Source organism: Carex rostrata, chromosome 27, assembly GCF_964058835.1.
Source record: "Carex rostrata chromosome 27, lpCarRost1.2, whole genome shotgun sequence".
NCBI lineage: Eukaryota > Viridiplantae > Streptophyta > Magnoliopsida > Poales > Cyperaceae > Carex > Carex rostrata.
In genome coordinates this window covers 6,306,404-6,319,235 of record NC_135944.1, presented here as the reverse complement: position 1 = coordinate 6,319,235, position 12,832 = coordinate 6,306,404, and the positions used below count along the sequence as shown (strand labels likewise).

General features: G+C 33.6%; 1 protein-coding gene across 1 annotated transcript; it reads right to left on the bottom strand.

Annotated features, from left to right (window-relative positions):
- Positions 1-1,082: 1,082 nt before the first annotated feature.
- Positions 1,083-3,365, bottom strand: LOC144544772 (uncharacterized). The gene has a single exon (XM_078293330.1). It carries the CDS (start codon positions 3,363-3,365, stop codon positions 1,083-1,085), a length of 2,283 nt encoding a protein of 760 aa, XP_078149456.1.
- Positions 3,366-12,832: the final 9,467 nt, after the last annotated feature.

Sequence of the window (12,832 nt, the reverse complement as noted above, 5' to 3'; positions counted from 1 at the left end):
TAAATGCCAATGAATGTACATGATATTTCATTATTAGTTTCAACACTATTAAATTAAGTAGATGATTATTTCATTCATTACTACAAAGGATCCATGCATTCTTTTGTTTCATTTTTTATAAAGTCAACGACAAAATTGGATAAGAAATTGTTTTACAACTCAACGAACCGCGTACGCCGTTTATCGTGTTGCAGTTTAATTAAAAACCCAAATTGAGTGGATAGACGTTTGACGAATTGTCGGGTGATGCATGCATGTCTTGGTATTTGATTTTCTTGGGACGCTTGAAGAATAGAATTCATTGATTAAATTTTTAGTTCCTAAGATGATCCAAAACCTGTTAGAGCGTTTTAATTTTCAATTCAACGACACTATTATTGGATAAGAAAATGTTTTAGGACTCAAACAAACCGCGTAAGTTCAATTTTTTAAAAATTAATTATTATCTCTAATTATGCTAGAGCCATGACCTCTTCCAAAACGCGGAATCTTCACCCACAGAAATATTTAAAAATACTAGTTAATATGACCATTATGAAAGACATTTGGTGGCTTAATTATAAGATAAAAAAATAGATTAATTCCAAGCTCAAGAGTAAAAACTAGTTTGGGACTTTCATAATATTCCTCAAATATTTCAGCATTCTAATGGACCAGGGAAAATGGTCAGAGGCCGGGTGTCGGAATATATATACACCATGATACGTTGACGTGAGTCACAGAAAATTATAATAAGATTGATGATCGAACAAGACAGAAGATTGGTGAACAAGGAAAATGAAATAACAGACCAGAAAACTTGTGAAAAATGAATGCCTTGTTGCTTCAAGAAAAGTGGTGCAAATGACTGACACAATTAAAACAAAACCATATCGTGAAAAAAAAAAAAATTAGTTCCCAAACAACTTAGATAAGCAACTTGTTCATAAATAAATTAAAGAATACATAAATAAGCACTCAACACAAAAAAAAATTAAAAATTCTTACAAGTAAGGGTACATAAATTAGCACTCAAAACACCACCATTATATATGCCAGAAGAAAAATAAGCGGTACAATATTGACAGAGAAAATTCAAACATCTATATATATCCAGTAACCGCATTGCTCTCGCTCTCATTCTTCTGATTCTGGATTGGTTTGGGCCTAGTAACAATACCAGCATGGGTAAGTAATGCCCATAGTTGTGTGATCAACTCTTCTTGGTCCAAAATTTTCTGATGACCCTCCACATTATCGGATGGAGTGATGAACAACATCATCTCTGCCCAAAAGTCAGCCAACATCATCCACACCTGTGCTCCATCATCAGCATACTTCATGAGATCCTTCACCAGCATTGCACCCTTTCCGACCACTGAAGATTCACCCCATATGGCATGCAGTACATAATTGCAATGATCGGTTTTAGTAGGTTTTTGATCAAAGAACATAGCAATTGCTAATATCTCTTTTGTCAAACTTTCATATATTTCTTTTGTCCAGTCCACCTCATCTGGTAAGAGCTCTGGAAGATATGCCACTAGATAGAGGCAATAGCTTGACAACGCTAAGGCCGACTCTTGCTCCTTCTTGAATTGATTGTTATTTTGTTGGTGTGCGGATTCTTCAAGGGGATCATTATTTTTTTGAGGTGAGAGTTCTTGGTGTTGAAAGAGGATTGTGGCGATGTGCCAAACAAGGATTGCCTCGGTGGTACTACCATTAGGCTGGCAAGCCCAACTCAAATGTTCCATGCCATAGTTTTTTAGTGAAGTTTCTCCATTGGTGACTCTACCACCACTGTTTCTCAATGACTTCAGTATAGTTTCTTTTGCATTAGTACTTTGAACTACAATTGGAGATGATTTTGAAACTTTTTTTCTGATCCACTTTGGAAATCGTGCAAGACTTGACACATCAACTTCTATGCTGAACAAGATAGTCTTGACTTTCGCATCAAAAACAGAGGAATAAACTCTAGCTTCCTTGACGTTCTTTACTCGTGCTTTTCGTAACATCCGTTTTATATAATTTGCAAGACCGGAAAGTAGTTTGCTTGATTTAGATACTGACAATGAGCTGTAAGATCTGTTCCACTCGGTAGGGTCTTTAATGTACTTTGCAACAAATTCAATATTGGACCAGCGTTTAGAATCAAACACTGTCAATATCCCGGTGTATTGGATATAGATGCATGCAACAACTAGTAAGATTGTGATGGCTAGATCAAGACGAGAGAAAATTTTCACAACCACAGAACCCCGTTTAAAAGCATGAAAAAAGCAATGAGTATATGCATCTTGTGACAAAAGATATAGCCATGCAGAACTCCTTTTACTAATTGTATAAATAAGGTAAACCCCATTACCAAACATGATGTTAACACCGATCAAATCCACAATAATATGCCAGACAAAATAATGATAAGCTGTAACCTTTATGTGCAAAAAATCAGAAACAAACTTTAGCTCTTCTTGCATAATGCTAAATACCCTCTCGATTGGGTTTCTTTCTCCATCATTTGTGTTTGTTTGAATATCTCCATTGCTGCCAATATAGTCAATTATCCCTTCTAGTACAAAATCAAGGGCCTTTTTACATCCGCCCTCATCTACGGGGAGCTTGGCGAACCTTCGCCTCAACATCTTAGCAAGGGAAAAGGAGAGGCAAGTGTCACGCCAATCAGGATGTGCACTAGTAAACACTTCATCTTCAGAGGAGTTGAGCTGGAAAACTCTGCCAATTGTGATCAGGCCTTTATCAGAACTGGATTTTTTCTTGCCTAGGAGGTAACCATTACTGCAAACGGATACCTCATGATTTTCCTCACCCATAACAAAGTAATCGCAACTGTTCATTGGTGTCGTCTTGAGATCATCTTGGAGAATTACTCTCTTTACATAGTTGTGTATTACTTTTGTGTTCTTTCCCATTATATTTGAGTTCTTGGCTTTGCTGAACAAAATTCCCTTGAGGATCACAGAGACAGCAAAATAAATGCAGAGGATGAAGAGACTCACTCTGATCCCATGTAGAGGTGTATAGCTGTAGACAAGAAAACCCACCCACAATAATCGGACCAATTGCTCCGCCATCTTCTGTAGTTTCCTAGTGGAGTAGTTGTTGTTACGCAATCGAATGATCTCAATGAGCACCATCCAGATGAGAATCTGTTGAGCTCTTCCTTCAGGGTTATGTTGCTTTGCTTGTGAGAACATGTACGACATGAGAGGTAGAAAAAGAGCATATGCTGAAGATAGGAAGAGGTTTCCTTCTTGGTCACTTATAGTTCTATGACTATTTCTAACTCTATATATTGGGAACATCTCAGATTGCACAAGAGACAGTACATAAATTGTTATGATGAAGGAGCTAATAACCATTAAGATCTCGGCCCCAAGCTCGCTTGTGCAAGAATATTTCTGATTTTTAATCATGGCCAAATCCTCTTGACTTTGTTGCAGTTTAAACCCCAAATTGACTGGATAGTTTAACGAATTGTCGGGAGATGTCTTGGTATTTTGTTTTCTAGACTTCAATCTAATGGAATTAGTGAATGTTTGAGTGGAGTATTTGGTTTTCTTAGTACGGTTAAAGAATAGAATTGTGAAATCTGATTATTGGCCGGTGAGTGCCAATGTTTGAGTTTGTCTTGGATATCCGATTTAAGGTTTATCCATCCTTGTATTGATCTGATGGATTCATTTATAGTTCGAAAGATATCCCAAAACTAGTTAGAACATATTTGATAGTCAACGACACTGTTGGATTAAAGAACTTAAACAAACCACGTAGTTCCAACTTTTAAAAATTATATTAATATCCAATTATGCTCTAGCCTTCACCTCATCCAAAATGCTGTGTCTCCGCTGACAGCTATATTTAAAAGTAGTTAATATGACGTTGAAAGTCATGGGGTGGTTTCTCGAGGTTAATTATAGAATATAGTACAAAAGATGTTAATTATTAAATGAAGAGTAAAAAACTAATATGGCATTCAAAGTCATAGAGTTAAAAGTTAATAAAATTTTCAGCCTCAAAAGTTTTAAATGTTACAAGAATAATTATTTTATTGTGAAGTAACTTATTTAATATTTGAAAAAAAAATATCGCACTCCATATTTTTGTAATTATATGTTACAAGCAACTAGTTTTGTGTTCAAACAAATTATTTAAATGTTAACAAGTACTATAGCATATTTATTAAAACAATTATAATTTGGATACGGATGCATGTGGACCTAATTAAGGTAGATACTTAAGACGTGAACTTATCTCTTGATTAGCTCTGAGTTCAAACCCGGATACCATGAATTTTGTAACTTCTCTCTCGATTAGCAGATTGGCAAGACAACAATATATAATTAATTTTTCATTTATAAATTCATAAATTTTATGAACCTTCTTGTTCATTAAGGCTTGTATTGCAACGGCTAAAAGTTCATGAAGCCCCTGTATTTTGTGGGTCGCTAAACTCATCACAGGATTTCTTACACTTAGAAATATTGCTTGTCTTTCTCTTCTAGGTACTTATTAATGTTTTCATCTCTGTTGTATGGATACGGGTACAGATATTGTATCGGATACGATATGGATACGGCGATACGTCAATTTTCAAAAATTTAAGATACGATACTGGCAATTCTCACCGAAGAGAAATAAGAGAGGCGAACAGGTAACTAGCGGAGTCGAGGAGCGGACTGGGACAGACAGGTTGAGAAAAGGCAGCAGAGGGTGGAGAGAAGCTGGGCACGGGAGGTTGGGTTGGATGGCGGTGCCTAAGTTTTCCTGACTCTGTCACTTCTGCTCTCCCGCTCCACCCATCCTTACTAGCCTTTCCCTAAATTTTTGAATCGGTAAAATTTCTATTGATTTTTCTATACATAAAAATTTATTGGTACTCTTTTTATTTCTCTCTTTTCTATAAATAAAAATAATAATTTAAGTCACGACTAAAATCAACTCCCTCGAGCTCAATTCGTAGGTAACCATATCTTGAAATCAGTCTGATTAAAAAAAATAGTTTGATCCAAACTGTCTAATTTGATCCGAAATATTTGATTTCTTGAGATTAATTAAATCTTTCTATCACAATTTTTTCTGTTCAAACTATAAAAAAATTCATAATCATAAAATAACAAACTGAATGGGTCGAAGCAGTACGAGCCTTCGACTCTAGTATCGACTCAATATAAATTTATGAATGAGACCATTGGAATATACATATTACGTAATGGTCTGTATTATTAACTCACATCTCGGTTTTTGAAGTCTAAAACCGACATATGAACCGTATTTTTTATTTTTAAGATAAATAGAAAATCATATGAAAATAGACTTGCAAACTAAATTTTAATTAAATCTTGTTAATTATGAACTCATATTTTTATTTTAAAGTTCAAACGGTCAATTCGAACCGTTAAACATGATCTCTATAGCACTGATGCATATGAATCCGTACGTAATATTCATATTACCATAGCCTCACTCTAAATTTATTATAATATTAATTTTTAATTATAATTTTTCCAATGCGTCGCTTACTATTCCTTTTATGTGATTATTTAAATGCAATAAAACATGATCGTAATATCATGTACGTTATGAATTATTTTTTTTAATTTTATGTTTATTTTTAGTTGCTTCCAATTTTAAATTTCTTTTTTTGGCTTACTTGGTTACTTGTATTATTAATTTCTTTTATTGCTTTCTTTTTCCACTAATTTTTAGTAAACAAATAAAATTTAGAGTTAAAATCAACTCACTATAACTTCATTTGTCTGCAACCATAGCTCCAAATCACACTTTGATTTTTTCTTTTTAGAAATAAATTGATCCTAACTATCTAATTTTAGCTAATGTAGTACTATCATATTTTAATTGTGTGACATAATTGACAGAATAATAGAAGCGGAATTTACTTTCATTTTGGGCCTTTATTGGGCCAAGACCAGGACTCCAGACTAAGAAAGCCGCGCATGTGATCTGAATTCGGTGAAACCCAACTGATAAACTGGTCTTATTCCGATGAAGTACCTCAAAATTTGAGTTGGAATCTAAACTGTCCAATTAGAATCCGTTACTTTCGTATTAGTGCGAATTCTGATCGGACGATCCAGATCTAGACTCATACTTTGGATTACTTTAGAGTACTTGTAAGAAAAGAAAGAAAGGTTTTACGCCTAGAAATTAGAATGTATTTTTGCTTCTAAATCGCACTTCGCTAGTTCGCTTCGCCCTGATTTCTCAAGCGGGTGAGTTTAATTAACGGCCAAAATCTAATCGAAAAATTCTTTTTTCCTCACTGCAGCTGAGTTTGAATTCTGCGATTTATTTTTCCCCTTTGAGGTGGTCCTTCTCCTGATCCTAGGGTTTACGATTCTTTTATTAGAGTAATCTGTTCAACATGGCACTGCAACTGCTTGATGTTAATGTGAATTATTTCTTTTGATTTTAGTTGTTTCAGTGTCTCATATGATGGCCAACTTAACACTCTCCTTCGCTGACTGTCATTAGCCAATTTATTTCAGGTAACTATGTATTGTATACTCAGTAATGTAATCCTTTTTTATATGGATGATATAATTTACAAACTGGTTTTAAGGTCAAGCAATGTTTTCAAAATAATTATATGGCTTATGTTCTCAAGTTGTTTACTCTCTTTTCAATCTTTGACCCATTTTGCTTGATTCCTTTAAATTTTGTACTTGCCCTATTCTCTCTTGTTGCCTTGCATTTACTAAAGTATAGGACTTGAGTCATGCTGGTACCTCTTGGTACCCCCTTTTCTGATTTGCTGATGTTATGAATTAATTGTGTGTGGTTTGAATCTTTCTTCTTAATTATGAACAAATATGAGTTTTTTGTTTGTCAATTTTTGTTATAATACAATGTCAGAGTTTGAAAACTGAAAAGTTTAAGTGAGAAAAACTAATATATATATGAGAAGGGTTAAAATGCACCATCTTTTTGTGCTCCTAACGTGCACCCTTCTCTCATATCTTCATTTTCAAAGTTCAAAAAGTTAATTCGAACCTTCCAAAGTGTTCTTCATATTAAAATGTGCTTAGAGACAAATTTTACATTTTTTAAAATTTTTTTACTATTTATTAAGATGGGTACAAAAACTAGTCAAATTCAGACCATTTAATTTTGTATCCATCTTAATAAATAGTTGGTTTGAGCATTTGATCAAGTGAGTGTTATATGAGTGAGTTTTTGTCCAACTATCTTGTTAAATCCCTCTCATTGACATCATTTTGCCTTTGTTTGATTATATATCAATAGAACAATTAAAGCTGACTCAATTTAGGGCCAATATAAGTGATATATGTCATGACATTAAGTTCATGCCCTTTGGAAATCATATCACTTAAAAACCTTCTCAATTTCACCTTTTTTTACACAGCCCATCTATAACAATGGTAGAGTTCAGAGATTAACAACTAAAATTAGGGTCAATATAATGCTATTTTGAATCATCAAATCTTACCAGAAAACAAAATAAGCCTCATATTCTACTTTGTTCAATCATTCCTGAAATTTAATATTCTCTAATCTTTTCTTGCCTTGCTCAAATCAAGCTTCTTTAGTTTTTTGAAATAGACTTGTACTAGTGCTTGAAGCTGTTTGCCACAATTGGGATCTAAATTTAACAATCACACAAATTGCTTGACAATGTATGAACAAGAAAAAAACATGGAAATTTGGTATCAGTAACAGGAAATACCTGACAGTATATTCCAAAATGAGTAATTCAATCTTTACCTCAAGTTGATGGAGTGTGATCAGGCCGCCGAACAGATGGAGAGGAGACTGACACAAAGGCGGAGGTCTATTTTTCTCTTAATTGAAGGCTAATTAAGCGAGGAGTATGGATCTGAAACGTTAAGATGGAATTAGGATTTTGCAGGAAGCGAAGAGGAAGCGAAAGGGGGTGTCTGAAGCGCTGGTTGGACTAGGGGAGAGAAGAGAGCTTGAAGGGCACAAGTGAAGCCCGACGACAGTAATCAGAGGGGATGGGAAGAAAGGGCGAAACCAAAAGGAGGAGGGGGGTCATGAATTTTCACTGGAGAGGACATAAAAATGAAAGAAGCGCATCAAGAGAGGAAATATCGGAGATAATATGTACCGTTAATCTTGAATGAGATCTGTAGTTTCCGATTGGGAGCAAATGGGAGCAAGAAATTTTGGGTCCATTAGAACCCTCTATATATATGAGAAGATATTCAATTACACATTTTTGCAATTTCAATAATCAATGAGTCTATCTGAACCGTTTAACATGATCTCCATATTAAAATGTGCTGGGAGATCAAATTTTACATTTTTTTTGGAATTTATTTGTTATTTATTTAGAATATTTGGGAATCGTTGTTTTTCCATATTAAATTTGTATACTATTTACAACACTAGGTTTTTGTGTTTTAATTTGGTACAATGCTAGCTGAATTAATTTGTATTTGAATAAGTGAAGCTAGACTGAGTCTTTGTTGACAATCGTCAGGAACTGCATCATAAATAGATTTTGGATTGAAGGGAGGTCCTAAAACAATATGGATCTTAATTTTTTTAAATATTAAGACAGAGAGTTATTGACTATTGGCATGGGAGTAATCACACACGCTCACACATAGGCACATAAAAATGACAAATTAATTACATAGCAAAAAAAGGTACAACATACATGATAGTACAACATAGTAAATTGAATAGAGATAAACGACAGCTACACACACACAACTTAAATTCCATACATGATATAATGAAATAAAAGAAAATTAAGGATTGTTCTGCTTTGGTTGTATTTGGTAGTAGGTAAGCGCATTATATATGGCATCAATAAAATTAAGGGAAAAATATATGATGCCGACAATGAGAGAGATGGTTATCCATGGAGTTGCTAAGTAGCGGCTCTTGAACTCTCCAAAGTATCTAGGGGACTTTCTTTTATGATGGTCTGTTATCCTCTTCGACAATTTATAAAGCTCCTCCGACATGGGAACATCATCCCAAAGTAATTCTTTTATCTCTTCTACACTGCGCAAAACATTGTTTCTGTTTCCCATCGTGCTTGGTATGATGCCATTGGCTAGTAATATTCTGACGTCATCATCTGTTTGTAATAAGTTCACCATGCATGCAACATAGGCCGTGATAGGGTACCCACAGGACTCACCATACACTGATTCAAATACTAAAAGAGCTTTATAGATTTCAATGCTGTTATCAAAAAGAGAAATGTTCTTGGTCCACTAACCTTTGTCCACAGACTGTTCACTACCTTATTTAATCCTGGGTTCAATTGTCTTCAACTACCTCTGGTTCCCACTTATTTAAAATGTCATCGCGCGACGGATGAAACCTTCCTTTTTTGAATTTCATTTCCATTTCCGATCAGATTTGCTCTGCATCTGGCGATTTCCTTCCGCTTTCATTGCGACGGTTCATTTTCAAAACTTTCCTTTCCAATCAGATTTGCTCTGCATCTGAGGCAATTTTCTTCCTCTTTCATCGCAACAAAATCCTAGAGGCTAGGATCTCATTCAAACGTAGTCGCAATTTCTTTCTTCTTTTGGATTTCTCTTCCCTAGTTCGTCGCGAGTTCATTCAAATTGTTTAAACATGATCGCGACGGAACCTTCAGTAGTGGATTTCGATCGGATAGAAGTTGTTAGGTTGAAGAACATGGTGAATTAAATCTAGTGAGTTATTTCTTTATTTCTGTTGAATTTGTTGTTTAATTTGATGCAGTAACGGATCTAGCATTGTTTTGAACTTTTATTTGAATTTGTTGTCTGATTTGATGTAGTAAGGGATCTCGTAATTATTTATTTATTTCTATTGAATTTCAATATGGAGGAGATATCAGGAGATGATCTGAGAGAGGCGACATAGATGAGAGATGATAGAGAGACGATATGGAGTATTGATCTATTAATTTTACAGTATTCATCTTGTGAAAATCTATAGGAAAGAGATGATAGAGAGGCGATATGGATATTGATCTGTTAATTTTACAGTATTCATCTTATGAAAATATCGAGGAAAGAGATGATAGAGAGGCGATATGGAGTATTGATCTTGTCATTTTGCAGTATTCACCCTTTAATTTTACAGTATTCATCTTGTAATTTTACAGTATTCATCTTGTGAAAATATGAAGGAAAGAGATGATAGAGAGGCAATATGGAGTATTGATCTGTTAATTTTACAGTATTAATCTTGTAATTGTACAGTATTTATCTTGTGAAAATATGGAGGAAAGAGGTGATAGAGAGGTGAAATGGAGTAGTGATCTTGTCATTTTACAGTATTCACCTTGTTAATTTTACAGTATTCATCTTGTGAAAATATAGAGGAAATAGATGATAGAGATGCGATATGGAGTATCGATCTTGTAATTTTACAGTATTCGCCCGTTAATTTCACAGTATTCATCTTGTGATTTTACAGTATTTATTTTGTGAACAGTTACTAATGTTTAACAATGTGGTTGTGAATATTTGATGTATTGATGATTTATAGTTTGCATCTGTTAGTTTTACTGTTTACATCTTTTAAATTTATAGTATTGAATTTTGCAGTATGTTTATCTCAGTTTTATAGTGTTTTAGGTTTAAGATTTACAGTTTTATAGTTTTGTTTCTGTTAGTTTTATAGTTTACATTTGAAAATTTTACAGTATTAAAGTTCTATAGTTTGCATTTTCATGTTTTACAGTATGTGTAGTTTTAATTTATAGGATATAGACGCATATATAAATCTTAATAATTGAAGAAAAAAATTATGAATTTTTTTTCAAAAAAATTAAAATTAATTTTAATTTTGAAAAAGAAAATTTGATTAAAAAAATTAATTTTGTATAATTTCCAAGATTATTTTGAAAAAAATACAAGTTTGATAAGTGGTTCCATTTTAAAATGTTCTAGAAGGTTTTAAAACTGTTATTAACTGTAAGTTGGAGAAGTATATCAAGTGATCCTGCATCAAGTACAGCTTGTTTAGCAAGTTGTGCAAGTTCCAAGTACACAAAGTGGTCCCGCTGAATGTTAGAAACTTAGAGTGTATTTTTTGTAAGATTTGTTATACAAGTTACAGTATTGAATTAGTAATTTTACAGGATTGGTGCAAGTCAAAGGACAATTTTTCTGTGAATAAATGGTGGACAAATGTCTGTAGACAATTAAACGCTTCCTATCGAAAATGTGCTACGGTGCTAATTTCATCACTCCAGATAATCTCCCGTCAGTGAAAAGCACACTGTTGGAGTTGCTGACATGCTTTCTGAAAACAGTTGTAGATTTTCGTACATCTATTGCACTAGGTATATAGAAGCAATTCATTTTTACGGGTTGCAATGATGTCGTTTCCACCAGAAACTCCCCTTTAGGGCTTCGAGTCCAATGGAACATGTGGTGTAGATGTTTGAAGCTACCTTCGGGAAGAGTATCATCAGTCACTTTGGACTCAGTGGACTTTCGGATAGAGGTCGTCAAAGCATGGGAGAGCAAGTTCGTCAATTTGGGTATCAACAAACAAACCAAGGTATCTGACAGTCCATGGACAGCATTGCACATTTAAAAACCATTGAATCTTCCATTATACATTGGTGTAATTTCTCACACACTCCGGAGTACCAATTTTCATTTGAGTCCCATTTATTTTGAAATGATAGAATTGCAAATATTAAGATGCAACTATTCATCAGTAGGCATTCTAGGAAATCTTTGGTACAATATTTTTCTTTTGATTGATAGTAGCTCAAAACGATATCTTTCTTTGGATGGATGCCTTCAAGGAATTCACGTACATTTAAACCATTCATCTTGTTCTCCATATTAATATGTGTTTGGAGACTAAATTTTACATTTTTGAGTTTTTTTACTATTTTTTTAGATTTATTGAAAATCGATGTTTTTTAATGGTCCAGATTTATCTGAAAAACAGTAATTTTTAATAAATGAAATAAAATAGTAAATTTTTTCCAAAAAATGTAAAATTTGGTCTCCAAACACATATTAATATGGAGAACAAGTTGAACGGTTTGGATCGGCTATTTGGACTTTGAATCTAGTGATTTATAGTCCAATGCACAAAGATGCCAATACACATTGCACCGTAGCCCATCTATGTGTGTGTGTGTGTATATATATATATATATATATATAGATAGGCTAATGTGCTTTCGGTAGCATATGAGCCGAAATACACACGGTCCAAATTTGAAATTTCAAAATCCAAAAACTCGATCTGAACCGTTCATCATGTTCTCCATATTAATATGTGCTTGGAGACCAAATTTTATATTTTTCTGAATTTTTTTACTATTTATTAAGCCACTTTGAAAATCGCTGATCCAACGGTTTTACTGTTTTGTTAAGCCACCGTTGGATCAGCAATTTTCAAAGTGGCTTAATAAATAGTAAAAAAATTCAGAAAAATGTAAAATTTGGTCTCCAACCACATATTAATATGGAGAACAAGATGAACGGTTCAGATCAACATTTTAGATTTTGAAATTTCAAATTTGGACCGTATGTATTTCAGCCCATATGCTACCGAAAGCACATTAGCCTATCTCTATATATATATATATATATATATATACACACACATAGATGGGCTACAGTGCAATATGTATTGGCATCTTTGTGCATTGGACTATAAATCACCGGATTCAAAGTCCAAATAGCCGATCCAAACTGTTCAACTTGTTCTCCATATTAATGTGTTTGGAGACCAAATTTTACATTTTTGAGTTTTTTTACTATTTTTTTAGATTTATTGAAAATCGATGTTTTTTAATGGTCCAGATTTGTCTGAAAAACAGTAATTTTTAATAAATGAA

Excerpts from the sequence above, each read along its gene's own strand:
- LOC144544772 (XM_078293330.1), bottom strand. The coding sequence starts at position 3,365 with ATGGTTATTAGCTCCTTCATCATAACAATTTATGTACTGTCTCTTGTG.